We start from the raw sequence: 15243 nt of genomic DNA, 5'->3' as shown, positions 1-15243 counted from the left end.
TGTTCCATTAGGTGTTTTGTTTGTTTGTTTGTTTTATTTCATTTACACATTTACAAATAGAATATCATTTTAATATCAGCCATCAGTTATTATCTATAACATGAAAATAATTATCAGATTCTTTGTGTTTCTTTCTTGTTAGAATGCACACACTTACAGAAAAAGGTAAAAAAGCTGTCAGTGGGCTGCTACCAAAAGTTATTATAAAACAAAAAAACTGAAATGAAACTGAATAAATAAATAAATAAATATTATATTATATTAAACTGAAACTTGAGTCTTTACTCATGTGTTAACTGAAATAAAAGGAAAAAAATAAATGATACTGATGAACTAAAATAAAAATTAATAAATGAATGGCACCCATGCAAAATATGCTAACATGTACCTTTAGGGTACTAATATGCATACATACAATACAAAGGTTACAGATTTTGAAAGGCACAACTTTTGACAGCCTTTGTACCTTTTTTCCTGAGTGTAGAGTCCCACATGTAACTATTCCAGTTAGTTCTGACATCTCTTTTCTTTGCTGTGTCAGTTACAGACTGTCGTATCCTGGAGAATTTTCAGCGCTATGCCTCCCCTACTTACCTGCCTGTCAACTACCAGCTTCTCAACACGGAGTCTTCTTTCTTACTTAAGGAGGCCACCCAGGACTTTATGCGGAACTCTAGTTTCCTCTCCAGAACGGAACTGTTCTTCATCCACCAGGCCAGGAGACCTCCCATCATCAATGCCACATATGGGACCCTTGCGGTGGAAGAGCCTATTCCTTTGGATCTCCTCCAGATGCCTGGCTCCTTTGTGGCTTCTTCCTCCCTCTTCACTTTCAACTGGAAAGTACAAACATTTGTTCTCAATGAAAGGATTTACCTGAACAAACCCAAAGTTCATGTCTTGTTCTATATCGCTGGGAGGGACTGGGACGACTATAGCGCGGTGGACAAACTCCCCTGCGTACAGATGTTCGCCTTCCATGAAACCCAGGAGGTCCGTGGGAGCTGCAGGTTACGAGGGGACATGGGCGTCTGCGTTGCAGAGCTCGAGCCTCTTCCTGGGTGGTTTGCAACTCCTAGCGTTGTCCCCGGACGCCAGAGGAGTCCGGATTTGTCAGAAGGAACGCCTGTAGAGCTTTACTACAGCGTTCGGGCTGCAGAAGTGGGAGGTTGTCTTTCCGAGGAGTTAGGGTTCAAGAGCGCCGTTCACTCGGATGAAGAGGGATTGTTTGGATCGGCGACCTCTACACCCATGAGGCACATCGGGAGTGTAAGATTATTCCAGAATCCATCTGCTCCGGAATTATCAGAGCAACGTTTGGATGCAAATTTTGCAGTGTTGGTACCATCCGCGCCAGTTCGACAAAGGGATACCGTGTCAGCATATGTTGCAGCTTCACCGTACTCACCTGTGGAGATGTTCACTCTCAGGTAAGAGATCTCCAGATGCAAGATGTACAACCACATAAAAAAAAAAAAAGACTCTGCTGTGTTAGCAGTTAACTATTAGACCTTTACCAAGGGACTTCATTGCTGCGTTACAACACTTATAAAAATAACGTTTCCAAGAAGGATTTTTCACAGAGCAGCTAGTTTGTACATATATATATATTAAGAACTGTTTACTAAAATGTATATATACCTTCACCTATTCATTAAAGACATTGCTTTTTTTCTGTTATTTTAATTTGAACTAATCATATTTTTCCCAGTTATCGGTCTTCTTTCCTCTTGGATCTCCATAATTTGGTCACATATTTTCCTTGGCATAATCATTTGGCTTTTGAAATTATTGTGATTAATTCCGGCTGGTGTGTCTGAGGTGAATTTTCACTTCATGGTTCCTTTACTTGATTTAACCATGCTTTTTGTTTACCATCGCAGAAAGAAAGACATCTTTATTTTCAGGTGGAAACATCTAGCAGCACTGAATCTGCAGGTACTAATTAGAATTTGCAGATGTGGCTAAGTGATTTGGGTAATTAACACACAATGCAAATGAAGATGTCGTCAATTAGAATGTGCCTCCATTTGCGTAATGACTGCAAGCTCGTCCGATTGTAAACTCAGAGGGCAAGAACATTTATAAACCATATGAGACCCAACTTGATAAGAGGTCAAGCCAATTTGTCAACCTTGCATGTGCAGGGAAGCTAAGAAACACTAGCAGAGATAAGAGTGGAAGAAAATCAGCTAGTATATGGATGTCAGCTGGGGTTTTTTGATGACTTCATGATTGAACTTGTAAAAAAATAGAGAAAGGGCAAATTAGAGGTTGTTTTCGTGGGTTTTACATTTATTTATGCTGGTTTTCATGTGGAAGATTGTGTGAAATTAATACTTGGTTTGTCCATGTGTTTCGTGATCAGCAACCACTCTACTAAGATATGATTGGACCTGTATTTATGTGTGGTTACTGTACTGCAATTTATGGAAAAACGATTCATGAATAAAATATTTTGTGGTTGTATAGTTATATGCATGTTGAAAAGGCCATATGACTGGCAAAATCATGCTTTAATTTTCTCAAGTATAACATTATCATCTGATGAATTATTGATGTACAGCTTTAAACTAAATCAGTATTAAATAATCTACAGAAGATCATTATAGGAACTTGAAGGAAACTAATTCACTAATTTGAAGTATTAATGATCCATTAAATGTTTTTCATGAGCTGCTGAGTATCAATCGAGCCATGACATCATGATATTTATTTATTTATTTATTTATTTATTTTACGAGTGTGAAGAGTCATATGTCTCTTCTGCTGGATGAAATTTAAACACTGATATATATTTTGATTCATTTTGTGTTGCATATCTGTTGCTACTTTAATTAGAAAAAAATATAATTGTAGTTTAAAATTGAGTATATTTTCTCAAATCAGTTTGGCTTATTTACATAATGCACTCTGCATTAAGTAAGATTTGATGATGAATTACTGATGATGAATTGATGAATTGTATGTCTGTATTACTGTATGGATGGATGCTTTTTTCTACCTTTACACTCTTTTTCTGGTTATTTATTTGAGATTTTTTTGTTCTCAGCAGTTAAACAAAAAATGAACAAAAACATCCAAATCTGGTTATAATAATTTTTACTTTAGGCTGTGTGGAAAGCATCCCACAGAAGTCGAGCCTGTGAAACATCCACTGCCTAACTCCAAAATAAGAAATCAGCCTGTCCCCGAGTAAACAATCTTATTCCATATGTAAGAGGGCTAATCTTCCAAATCTACACACACATTAGTTTTTTTGTCGTAATGGGGACATATATTGACTTTCAGTCCACAATGTAGGCAAAAACTGACCCACACACACTCACTGAAAAAACAAAAAGCAATTTTGTTGAAATTATTTTATTTCTCTTCTCATGCATAATCCTTTTAGTTCAGTAGAGGTGTCACTGTGTATCGCTTGTTCCGATTCAAAAGGTGCCCACTTTTAAAATAATTTTGGCAGAAATTCAGGTCAGAAAAACGCATAAGCTTTTAAAAAATGAAGGAATATAATCTAATACCACTGCAGAGTGCAATGCACCAACTACTGTACGTACATAATTAGTTGAAGCCTGCAACTGTAAGGCTTGCTTTCTATGAGTCATACAGTTTTCAGAAATGGTGCTTTTATGTTGCAATTGTAGCTCTACAGTGATTGCTGCATATGATCATTATGGCTGTCAATGTGTATTAGCTTACTAAGACATGATCAAATGTTAACCTCACCCACATCGGCTGAATTATATTTCAGTATACTGTATTTGTTATGATATTTATGATGTGCCTGGTTGTTCTAGTTATTGAGATTTGTTGCTGAATATCTGCATTTAGTGTTAAATAATACTGAATATTTTCAGTGCAACTATGGAGATTCAGTGTTTCTGACCTCTGATATCATAATTGATTATTGCTGTTTACTCTACTGATCAAAGGTTTGGGATCAGTTTTTTTTTTTTTTTTTTTTTTGCTAATGTGTTACTTTTATTCAGCAAGGACACATTACATTTATCAAAATTGATAGTAAAAATGCATAATGTAAATGTGAATAATAATGTATTTCAAATGAATACTGTTCTTTTGAACTTTCTATCAATCGAATCCTGAAAATGATATTTATATAAGATGATTGAAGCTGCCTTAAAACTGTGCATGCAAGTATTTGTATAGTCAGAGTCAGATTTAAGAACATTTCTCTGAAATGCAGTGGTTTTTGAAACTGTTCTCGAGCAGCACACTGTCTCCCTCATCTAAAACACCTGATTCAACTCGTCAGCTTGAGACTCCAGACTAGACTCTAGTATATATATATATATATATATATATATATATATATATATACTGTCTTTATTTTATACAGTAATTTAAAGATTGTATGTGAAATTATGTATTGCAATATAAAAGTATATTTAAAAAATCTAATGTATATATATATGCAGTGGAATATGTCTACAATATTGATAAGAAAATAATAAATATATCAGTATATTATAATGATTTCTGAAGATAAGTTTGACACTGAAGTCTGGAGTAAAGATGCTGAAAATTCAGCTTTGCATCACAGGAATAAATGTTAAAATACATGAAAATAGCAACAATACAACAACATTACAGTTTTTACAGCTATGGTGAGCATAAAAGACTAAAGATATTTTAACCCCCCAAACCTTTAACCCCTTAAACCCCAAACTTTTTTGATTGTTGTTTCTGTTCTTATGCCATGATTGTACTGTATTCACTTAGAACTCCTAAAAAACACAACAAATTCCTTGTGTGTTTGCACAGACTATTTCACTAATAAAGCTAATTCTAGACTTTTGAATTGTAAAGTATATTGAAATTGGATTTAATGTAATAGGAAAGCACATTTACTTTGAAATTGTGTTTTTTTTGTCTTTCAAGACTCCTTTTGTCTTTTTCAATTTCGACACCAATTTTTAAGCAACTTATTATGCACCTTTCTGCTCTTGAACTGAAGTAATAAAGGTTCAGTCATGAGTCACAGCTGGTACAGACCCTTTATTCAAAGCTCTTGCAATCTGATGTAATCTTTTCTATCGAGTGATGTAGTGTTCTTTAGGCAACATCTGTTTGTGCTATATATATATATATATCTAGCACTGAGGTCTTTGAGATAGCAATTGTTTTTTTTTTCCCAAGGCATTGATGAAACACAGCACACTTTGCAAGAATTTATTTCCCTCATCACAATCAATAGCTAAATCTTGCATCGCTCTCTCTCTGTAATACACTTGCTCTGTCGGCAGGTAACTGGAGGACTGCATGCAAGTTGCTAAGTTGCTTTGATTTGCTTTTGTATCAGCAAGATTTTCCAATTTCAGCCTCAAGATGAAAGCAGCAACTCTTATTCCCCATGCTTCATATGCACACTGTTTTTATTCTCATGGCTGACTAAAGAAAGTTCCTTCCTTTTGCAAGAAAACTATTTAAATGAGCCGTTTGAGTTTCTTAAAAAGAATTAAGGAAAAGGAATGCTTGTTTGCATCAGCTCCCCGCTCTGGATCTAGCGGTGTGCTGTTTTTAGTGTGTGTAGATATTGCTCTATAATCTGTGTTCATCATCTGTGTCATCTGTGTCTGCTGAGGCAACTGCACTGGCATTTTTCCCTACAAGAAAAGAGATTATTGTTTTCCTTGTTCACTTAAGCTTCATGAATCATACAATTTCATAGCTTGAGTGTGAATTATGTATCATACGGATATTCGTAAATGGCTGACATAAACAGAATCCTAATTTTTTATCCTCAAAAGCAGCTTTTGTACTAGACTGAAATAGTCCTTCCAGAGTTATGAAGAGGAGAGAGAAAGAGAGAGAGAGAGAGAGAGAGAGAGAGAGAGAGAGAGAGAGAGAGAGAGAGACTGCATATTACTTTACATACATTAAAGTAAACTAGCCTGCTTCTGAGATGAATCCCATGAATTATTGGTCTACAATTATGACCTTGTTCGAACTAGCATTTAAATTTAAAACCATGTAAGATTTCCGGTAACACTTTAGAATACTGTTTCTTACTACATAACTAATAAGGAATTATTGAAGAACTAACAGGTAATGTTTCATTAACACTTAACTCACTACTGTTAACTACTATAGGGAAGATATGTTAATTAATCAGTATGTAATACAATTTTATGATTGTGTTAAGTAACAGTTAGCTAATCAATAACTAATGAATTCTGTCATACCTACTGAAGAACAATTATTAATTATCTATTAGTTAGGGTTCAAGAAAAATAACTATGAAGTAACTTTTTTTAATTGTTTTTGGGACAAGAGTGTCACTGTGGCACCAAGTATCACAATACTTATTTACTTTATATTTTTAAGTTTTTTTTTTTTTTTTTTCAGAAAATTGCTGAACACCACAATATGGAACACAACCTTGTTTATCACAATGTATATTTAAGCATAAAAATGAGAAGTCCGAAACTGAATCAAATTTAACACACCAAAATGGCTGAAGACAACTTTAACAGAAATAATTCACAACCTAGATAGCCCTTTTGCAGAGTCAAAGTCAAAATGCAGAATCAAAAGTTTTGTTGCATCATGAAACATGAGAAACAATGACAACAACAAACAACAATCTATGAAGGTCCAAATATTGTGGCTATTGTCACATCCACTCAAAATTGCTCCCATATTGACTGGTGCTGTGACTTGATTTGCACTGGTTTCCTTTGTGGACAGGCTGTGTGATCAGCTGCTCTTCTTGTGAGCACCCATTTCTTTACATATTTCTGTGGATTCCACTGATTCACAGGAGGCCCAACCAAAAAAATGAACATCAGTGCACACACCTTTTGGATTTTTAGTTTAGCGTTCAGAGGTGTTATTGTGATGTTAATTTCAGATAATTTTTTATTTTGTTGTGCTTGTTTTGCTGTTGCACCCGCGTCTCGCACAAGATAAAAATGCAGCGCTCAAGTTTAAAGTTCAACATCTGTCTCATAACCAGTGTTATTTTCCATTTCACTGCCACAGACGCATCCTTTATGATCAGCTGCTTAGGACTAACAACGTTAGCGATGTGTTCAAGGTTACGGTCCTTTATTGAGCGGTTAATCGCCTCAGCAACTTCACGTGCGAACAGGCATTTCCCTAAACAGCCACAGGCCAGATTTTCTGCCACAGCAAAGAGCTTATTAATAACGAAAACGTTTATTGATTTTTGCTAATTAATATTTTATTTCAGTAACTGTTGTTAGTTTTGTTTCGTTTTTCATTTATTGTGCTTTTTTTATTGTTCCAGTTTACAAAAAATAATTTTTTGACCAATAGTTTAAGTCTTAGTTTCAGTTTTTGTTTACAAAAATATCCTTGGTGAATTCCTCATTGACTAGCTGATGAACAGAGCCATACTGCCCTGCAAATAATAGTCTAACTCGGAGCCTTGCTCGTTCTTTAACTTGTGTTTGTTGTCCTGTCTAAATTATGGAAATTTGACAAAGTGAAAGTGACATTCAGCCAAGTATGGTGACCCATACTCAGAATTTGTGCTCTGCATTTAACCCATCCGAAATGCACACACACAGAGCAGTGAACACACACACACACTGTGAGCACACACCCGGAGCAGTGGGCAGCCATTTATGCTGCGGCGCCCGGGGAGCAGTTGGGGGTTCGATGCCTTGCTCAAGGGCACCTAAGTCGTGGTATTGAAGGTGGAGAGAGAACTGTACATGCACTCCCCCCACCCACAATTCCTGCCGGCCCGGGACTCGAACTCACAACCTTTCGATTGGGAGTCCGACTCTCTAACCATTAGGCCACGACTTCCCCTGATTAGACATTAGCCTACTTCACCTTAGACTTTTAACTCCATTGCAACATCCACTAGCTTTGGCTAGAACAGCAACTGACAGGAGAACCGTGACTGAGAACATAACACAGGTCGGGAAGCGTATTTGTGAAGGCGGGACCAGGGGGTGATATTACTTGATGCGTAAAGACTCCTTCAGATCAGAAGCACCAGGCTGGCTGCAATTTGACAGTGCACATGCAACTTTTTTTAAACTATAGCCTACCATCGCTCTACCATTGATATTAATGAATCTATTTATTTATTAATTTATCTGACGTGTCGGAACACAGTTCAGGACCGTTCTGGCCCACTTTAACCCCTTCATTTAAGTGCACTTTATTTATTATGAAAAAGTACATTTGCTGACTGAGTCTCATTAACCACTCTGACAGACTTGCCGTTTCACTGTTGCCTTTATCTTCAGTAAAAATTTCATTCATTGAGTAAAAATGATAAAATTATGTCCTCTTTTACTCACCATCATGTGGTTAAAACCCATTTGACTTTCTTTCTAAATTTCTTCTTCTGCAAAACTTCTGAAATTTGTACTGATCGTTTTGTTCTAATACAGTGACTGAGAAACGAAGTTTCAAAAAGGACATAATACTGCTTTAAAAGTTTGGTCTATGCAGCTTATTTCCTTTTCTGATCCCTAGATAAAAAAATAAAAATAAAAAACAGGTTTCAAATCATGTAATGTACCTCTGGAGGTCCTGGGCCAGTTACGATGAATGGGACCACTAACAAATAGCTTTTTCAGGTATTATAAAACTTGATTCAGACTGGTTTAATAAACTGGTTCAACTGATTCATTGAAAAGATCTAACAAAAAAGACTCATACATTCAGAACCCGGACATCTCTGTTCCATAGAAGAAAGTCAGCTGCATTGGTTTGGAATGACATGAGCCAGTAAATAACAACAATATTTCCATGCTAATGGAATGCTAATGATTTTTTCAAACAGAATTGAATTTCAAACAGAATTGGGCTTGATTGTGTTCCACAAAGATATTGATAAATCCAGTTCAGCATTCTGTGCAGTCATCCAGAAGATTAATCCATTATACAATGATTTCTGAAAAGCTGTCCATCAATGTGGTTACCTCTGCAGGCATCATAAGTCATGTGTGATTTATGATGCACGATGGACTAGCAATAAACACTTTACCGAGGGGTAAATATTTATGGCTGCAGCTCATAAAGTAGCCAGTCATAATTATGTCTGTACACCAAAAAGAAAATTGTGGTGAAATCATTTTTATTCAGATTTTTTTTTTTATAGTTATAATTTTTTTTTATAGTTATAAAGACACAGCAATTAACACATTGAATTAAACATGAAATTTTGAAGTATTAGACAGCAGTGGTATTTAATTGTAAAACATACATACTCCAGTAATCTGTTTTATTTACAGCTTCAGAAAATAGAGTTGGAAAAAGTACCTTAAGTTAGATGAATATTTGTGTCATAGTCTTTTTCTATACTTTGGATGTGCAAGAACTGGCAAGATAAATAGTTTGTGTTTCTCGAACGGTTTTTGTTATTTTAATCCTTCACCCTCCCACTAAGAACATTCTACAGAGCATTTTGATGCTGAACACCGGATTCAGAGACTGTCAGTTGTGCTTAATAGAAAAAAGCGAGGGAGATTTGTACTCGTATGTGTGAGTGCGTATTTGTGTGTTTGTTTACATCAAGTGAGTGTGTGAATACCAAAAGCAGAGTCTACTTAAAGGGAATCAATTCGCCCCATCTTTAAAAGGCAGTGCATCAGTGGGCACATTATCTGGGATTCTGCCTCATTATACACACTGATGGACAGAAGTTAACTACTGCAGTCACCTCACCCTCAGCTGGACCCGTCTACAGCTGCACTGCACTGGCTGGCACACAAATAAAACAGATTTTATCCCATTTGATGATATTCTCTTCATGTTTGAAATTGTATTTTTTTATTTTTTTTGTAACAAATATCTGGCATCTGTGCAAAAGCAGTTTCACAGTATGTAACAGCCATTAAAACAGACATAAATCTATTATTATAAAAATGATTGAGGTTTTACTGTCACACTGACTGTTATATCGGCATTTCTGTAGTTCTAATAGAAGAGTGTAGCAATAACAACAGCAAGGTCAGGGGTTCAATTCTGGGTAGACATGACATCAATGCATCATGAGTTGCTATGGATAAAAGCATCTGCTAAATGCATAAATGTGAATACAGTGCCCTTTCCACTAATATTGGCACCCTTGGTAAATGTGAGCAAAGAAGGCTGTAAAAAAATAAATAAATAAAAATTTTTAATTGTTTAACATTTTGATTTTTTGCTCAAGATATTAACAAAAAACTATGTTCTCATTGAAAACATACATGGCAAGGGATCTGAGACCATTCTGCCATACAGAATCTCTCCAGGCACATTTGCATATTTTGCACATATTTTGGTTTGGTTGCAATGGAACTGTGGCGTTACGTTTTTAAAAATATATCTGAACCAATAAATAGTGAAGATCACATTAATTTTTGTTTTTTATTATGTATTTAAATAAATTAATGTATTTTTTTAAGTAAGCAAAACTGTAACCTTTTTTAACTGGACTCCTTTGTTAGTATGTTGCAGCCTTTTTTAGAGTCACTGAATGTTTGTTCTCTAACAGAAGTAGAAGATAAGGAACTTGCCCTTCACAAGCTTATGCTCACAGACTAATGGACACCTATAGTACTTAATATAGCAACTGCTAATTGGAAACCCTTCGCTTACTCCTCGCCACGACCAGTCCTCTGACCTCTCATCAACATCTGTTTCTTCTGCTCATCGTGACTCAGAAACCCTCACTAATGTGTTCAAGCTCTAGGACCATCTAATTAACAGACCGAGCAGATCCAAACATGCACCAGAACAAGCACCTGCACATTTTGAACTATTCCTTAACGCTGATGATTATACTTGATTACGACTGGCCAGCGAGAGCTCATTATTTCTGAACATTAAGTGATGTTTAGTCACATTCAAGTTTTTTTGACATTTCATCAACTGGTTTGTACGGATAGTTTGGTTGCTAGGTAATTGTAGCTAAAGCTAAGAAGTAACTTAAAGATGAAAGCCAGAAATGAGTTTCATGAAACTCAAGCGTTTCTCTTGTCAAACAGATGTGCATCTGAATGGATACACACACACACACACATGTACTTTGGTACTTCTGATAAATTAAATGAGAGAGAGAGAGAGAGAGAGATTTAAAAAAAAATGTTAAACACATTTTTATGAATCACTTCCATTCAATTAAATAGTACGGGTTTAAAGGAAAGGTACTGTATGTTTAGACCAATTTGGAGTAGATGTCACAGTTACAGTAAGGAAACAGTTAAAATCCATGAAATAAGACAAAAATTTTTTTATTGTGGTGCCTTTGGATGGCAGATTTGTCAAATCATTTTAATATAATATTGTCATCAAAAACGCAATTTGAAGCAAACCACAGATGTTTAAACGGACAAACTATGGATGAAACCTGCTACGATTACCCTACTTTTAAAGCATAATTTTGACAGCATAATTTATGCTGTTAAAGCATAATTTATATAGACAATAGGTCTATATAATATTCACATAGGGGATATATTGTATTAGCCCTACAGTCACATGACCATTTAAACATTTTACATACACATTACCTATTTTAACCCACAATTCTGACTTTTTTCTCTTGCAAATGCAAGTTTATATCCTAGTTCAGACATAAATCTTGACACAACTCAACAATTGCAAGTTTGTCAATTCTGAGGGGAAAAAAGCCAGAAGTGTGGGTTTATAAACTCATGATTCTGAGCCGAGGGAAAAAGAGAGAATGACGAGTTTACTTTTCTTACCAAAATTGTGAGATATAATCAGTAAATTGCAAGAAAAAAGCCAGAACTTTTAAAATCACCTTTATTATTCTTTTATTTCATAGCTTGCATGGACTGCTATGTTAAAACTGGCATTTTCTGCCACCAGATCCGCCACAATAAAAAGCCGTCATCACTGTTTGCAAACACTGAAATTGGTTTATAGTCATCTGGAAATTGAAGAATTTGAAGATTCTATGAACAACGCGAGATTTTTACAAACAGTTATTATACTGTTAAGTACAGACATTTTGCTTAGGCAATTTACTGTAAAGAAATTAAATTGTAAAGTTCAACTTCATAATAATCAGTCAAATGTCAAAACTGAAATAAATGTAAAGATTTGGCAAATTAGAATGCACAGTTAAAATACAATATCAGCCAATGACAATAAATTACAAATCATCTAATATTAGATTATGGTTCTAGTGTATTTTGCATTCCTACTTTGAAAGCACTTAATTTGAACATAAGAATCTGGCAGAATACAGCAATTTATTAACTATTAGTATTAGTATTTAGACACCTGCATCCCAAAAATCAGTACACAATCTATGTGACCGTTTGATACCAAAATCCGTTGTATAAACAGTGCAATAGAAAAAAAGATTAGAATGAGCACAATCCACATGACATTTCTATCCGACAGAAAGAAGTGATGCAGAGCCTAAATAATCTGTTAATGTTACTCCTATGACCCTCCACTCTCCTACTGGTACATTAGAATAAATGTCTTTCTCTCGCGGCTTCCCGAAGAAGTGACATGACACACTAGTTTGCCAAACATTGTAACATTGTCATTTCCTAGCAACTAAGTAAGCCAAAACCAACAGATTAGCATCCTGCTGATGAGGAGATCTCATGAGTGTTTGCACAGCCTCTCCGAGCCATAGGCTTGGTTTTTCCCTTAGTATAGAAAAAAAAGATTTACCTGTGATTGTAGTATAGTAAAGCTCTTCTCTTATCTTACATGTTTTTTTTTGGCTTTTTTCCATGTCTTACAGTGTCAATATCCCTGTCTTTGGGTTGTGCCACAGTGTGCTATGTTTTCGGTTGCAAATGTACTAAATAATTTCATATTATGCTGCATTTTTATAATCACTTGCTTTAAATAACTTTCATATCAATGATTTGCATGATTGAATGTTTAATGGGCTTCCTTTTTTAATAGGACAGAATATTCTTGGCAGCATTTTCCTTAATTTTTTGATAAATCCAGTAAATGACTCTAAAGCATGCTGATGTAGCCCACATATTCAGGAGATTAAAATTTCATTAATAGTGGGATCAACCAGCCTTTACTATTACCAATTAGTCTTTAAATGCATAATTGGAAATGCAAATCATCTTCATTTTGTGGTTTATCACACTGTATTAAATCGTGTAACAATGCATGCCTGCTTGTGTGATGGATTCGTCTATAGTTACTTGATGATCAAGCATTTACATAATACTTTTAAATAACACCTGCATGCCTGTGTTCATGCACACAAAGTATACGGGTCAGTCACATATTTATTTGTACAGAAATACGTTAAATGCAATGCAATTAATGCAGTTCACACATACATAGACTTAAATACCCTTTTCTATGATGAACATATCCTTGATTTCTGAATAAAAATTCGGAATAAAATATTATTATTATTATTATTATTCTGAAGGGCTACAAGTCAAAAAAAAAAAAAAAAAAAGTAAACATGAAATTTTGAAGTATAAGACTGCGATGGTATTTAATTGTAAAACATTCATATTCCAGTAATCTGTTTTATTTAGGAGTGTAACGGTACGCAAAAATCACGGTTCGGTATGTACCTCGGTTTTAAAGTCACGGTTCGGTTCATTTTCGGTACAGTAAGGGAAAGAAATGCAAACATTAAACTGCAGGTTGTTTAAACTTTTTTTTAACAATTTGTTTACACTTTTTTAAATAATTTTAAATAAAATATATATAAAATAAAAAAAGAATAAGAAATAAAATACTGCTGCAAATTTCTCCACTAAATAAAATCAGTCTCAAACCAATATCATATAATAAAATATAATGAAAAATATAAATAACTATGATTACAGTGCAGCATTACCAATCCCAGCTTGTAGGCCTGCTCGTATTTAAAAAATAAATATAACTTTTCCCAAGTGTAAAGTGCAGCATCAACAGTTTCAGTTTTTAGACCTGCTCAGATTTCGTTATTGCGTTGGACCGATAGAAATTAAGAGCAAAGGTCTGTTTAAATGCAGACGGGAGCTGCGTTTGAGTTACAATCGTTTTTTTCCTAGTTGTAGTGATGCTCACACTCGCGTGATGCCTTTTGAAAACCTTAGGCCGGTGACACACTGGCATATTGCACCTGTCAAACATAGTCTATTTTGCCGTCAATACTGTTGACGGTGTCCTTTATCAGTAGGCTTTATATTTATGCTCAACATGAAGTATAGATATTGTTGTCGTGAAGACAAGAGCCTGGTCTGTCAGTGACCTCCCTCTATGTCACCTACAGCAGCAGCAGCAGCGTGCCAGCGCAGCGTCAGGCTCGATTCTGGTGTGTAAAGACACAGAAAACGCGAAGCAGCCGTCAAGCAACTGACAAACAGCAGAAACGAAATGCTCACGCCACGCAGCCAGTGTGTCACCGGCCTTAGAATCAGCTGCAGGGCGGGATTTGCGCTGAACGCGGAGACTTCCGCCACTTAATATGTTTGTTTGGAAACACGAAAATGTATATGTTCCGCACACAAAATATTGCATTCGGTCATTCGGTGCACACGTGCACCGTACCGAAAGCCCTGTACCGAAACGGTCCGGTACGAATACACGTACCGTTACACCCCTAATATATATATATATATATATATATATTGCTACTGGCTACTGAGGCTCATGAAAATTAAAATGTTGTTTCACAGTAAAAAAGTAAAATAAAATAAAAAATCAATTTCAAATTGAACACCTTTCACCGGTTGGACCCAGTTTTTGCTTGTGTATCTTCCTAACTGAAATCAATCTCTTAGGCTTTACTCATGATAACCTTATATTTTAATTAAGTCAGTTTTTAGAAGCAATATTCATGTATGGCTAAGTCTTTTATTTTTATATTGCCTGCATTCCCCTCACGTATCTAATAACATGCTGCCATAGTTCTGGGTCAAGAGGTGAAGCAAAGCAGCAGTGTCTTTACGCTGAGTTCACTTGTTGGACTTAAGCCTAATACGTTCTTACATTTTTATTAACAAGCAGATTTGATAACACAAGCGCCAGATTTGCTCCAGAGCCAATATGTCACTTGTGTCTTTATCAGATGATACTAAGGCTGAATGATTTGGACCAAGAATCCTGATAAGTAAATCTATGATATGCATGCTTTAGGAAAGGTTAGCATCATTTCTTAACTGTATACGGTGGAGGTGTCACTATGAATTAGCATCAATGGGGAAAATATAGATAGTTCTGCTACGCTATACTACCTAATATTTGTCTGCTAAACAAGACCAAATATTGACTCTGACTGGTCCATTGAGGCCTGCT

The 15243-nt window shown here is 35.4% G+C and overlaps 1 protein-coding gene across 1 annotated transcript in view; it reads left to right on the top strand.

Annotated features, from left to right (window-relative positions):
* LOC132115465 (transmembrane protein 132C-like) overlaps window positions 1-15243 on the top strand; it is a 212975-nt gene that overhangs the window by 55549 nt on the left and 142183 nt on the right. Inside the window, exon 2 of the mRNA XM_059523958.1 lies at window positions 542-1430. Within this exon, the coding sequence (XP_059379941.1) occupies window positions 542-1430 (889 nt within the window). The remainder of the gene's footprint in view (window positions 1-541; window positions 1431-15243) is intronic.

This window comes from Carassius carassius, chromosome 34 (assembly GCF_963082965.1).
Source record: "Carassius carassius chromosome 34, fCarCar2.1, whole genome shotgun sequence".
In the NCBI taxonomy this organism is placed as follows: domain Eukaryota; kingdom Metazoa; phylum Chordata; class Actinopteri; order Cypriniformes; family Cyprinidae; genus Carassius; species Carassius carassius.
Note: the sequence above shows the minus strand (reverse complement) of the source record. Positions and strands in the feature narration are given on the sequence as shown.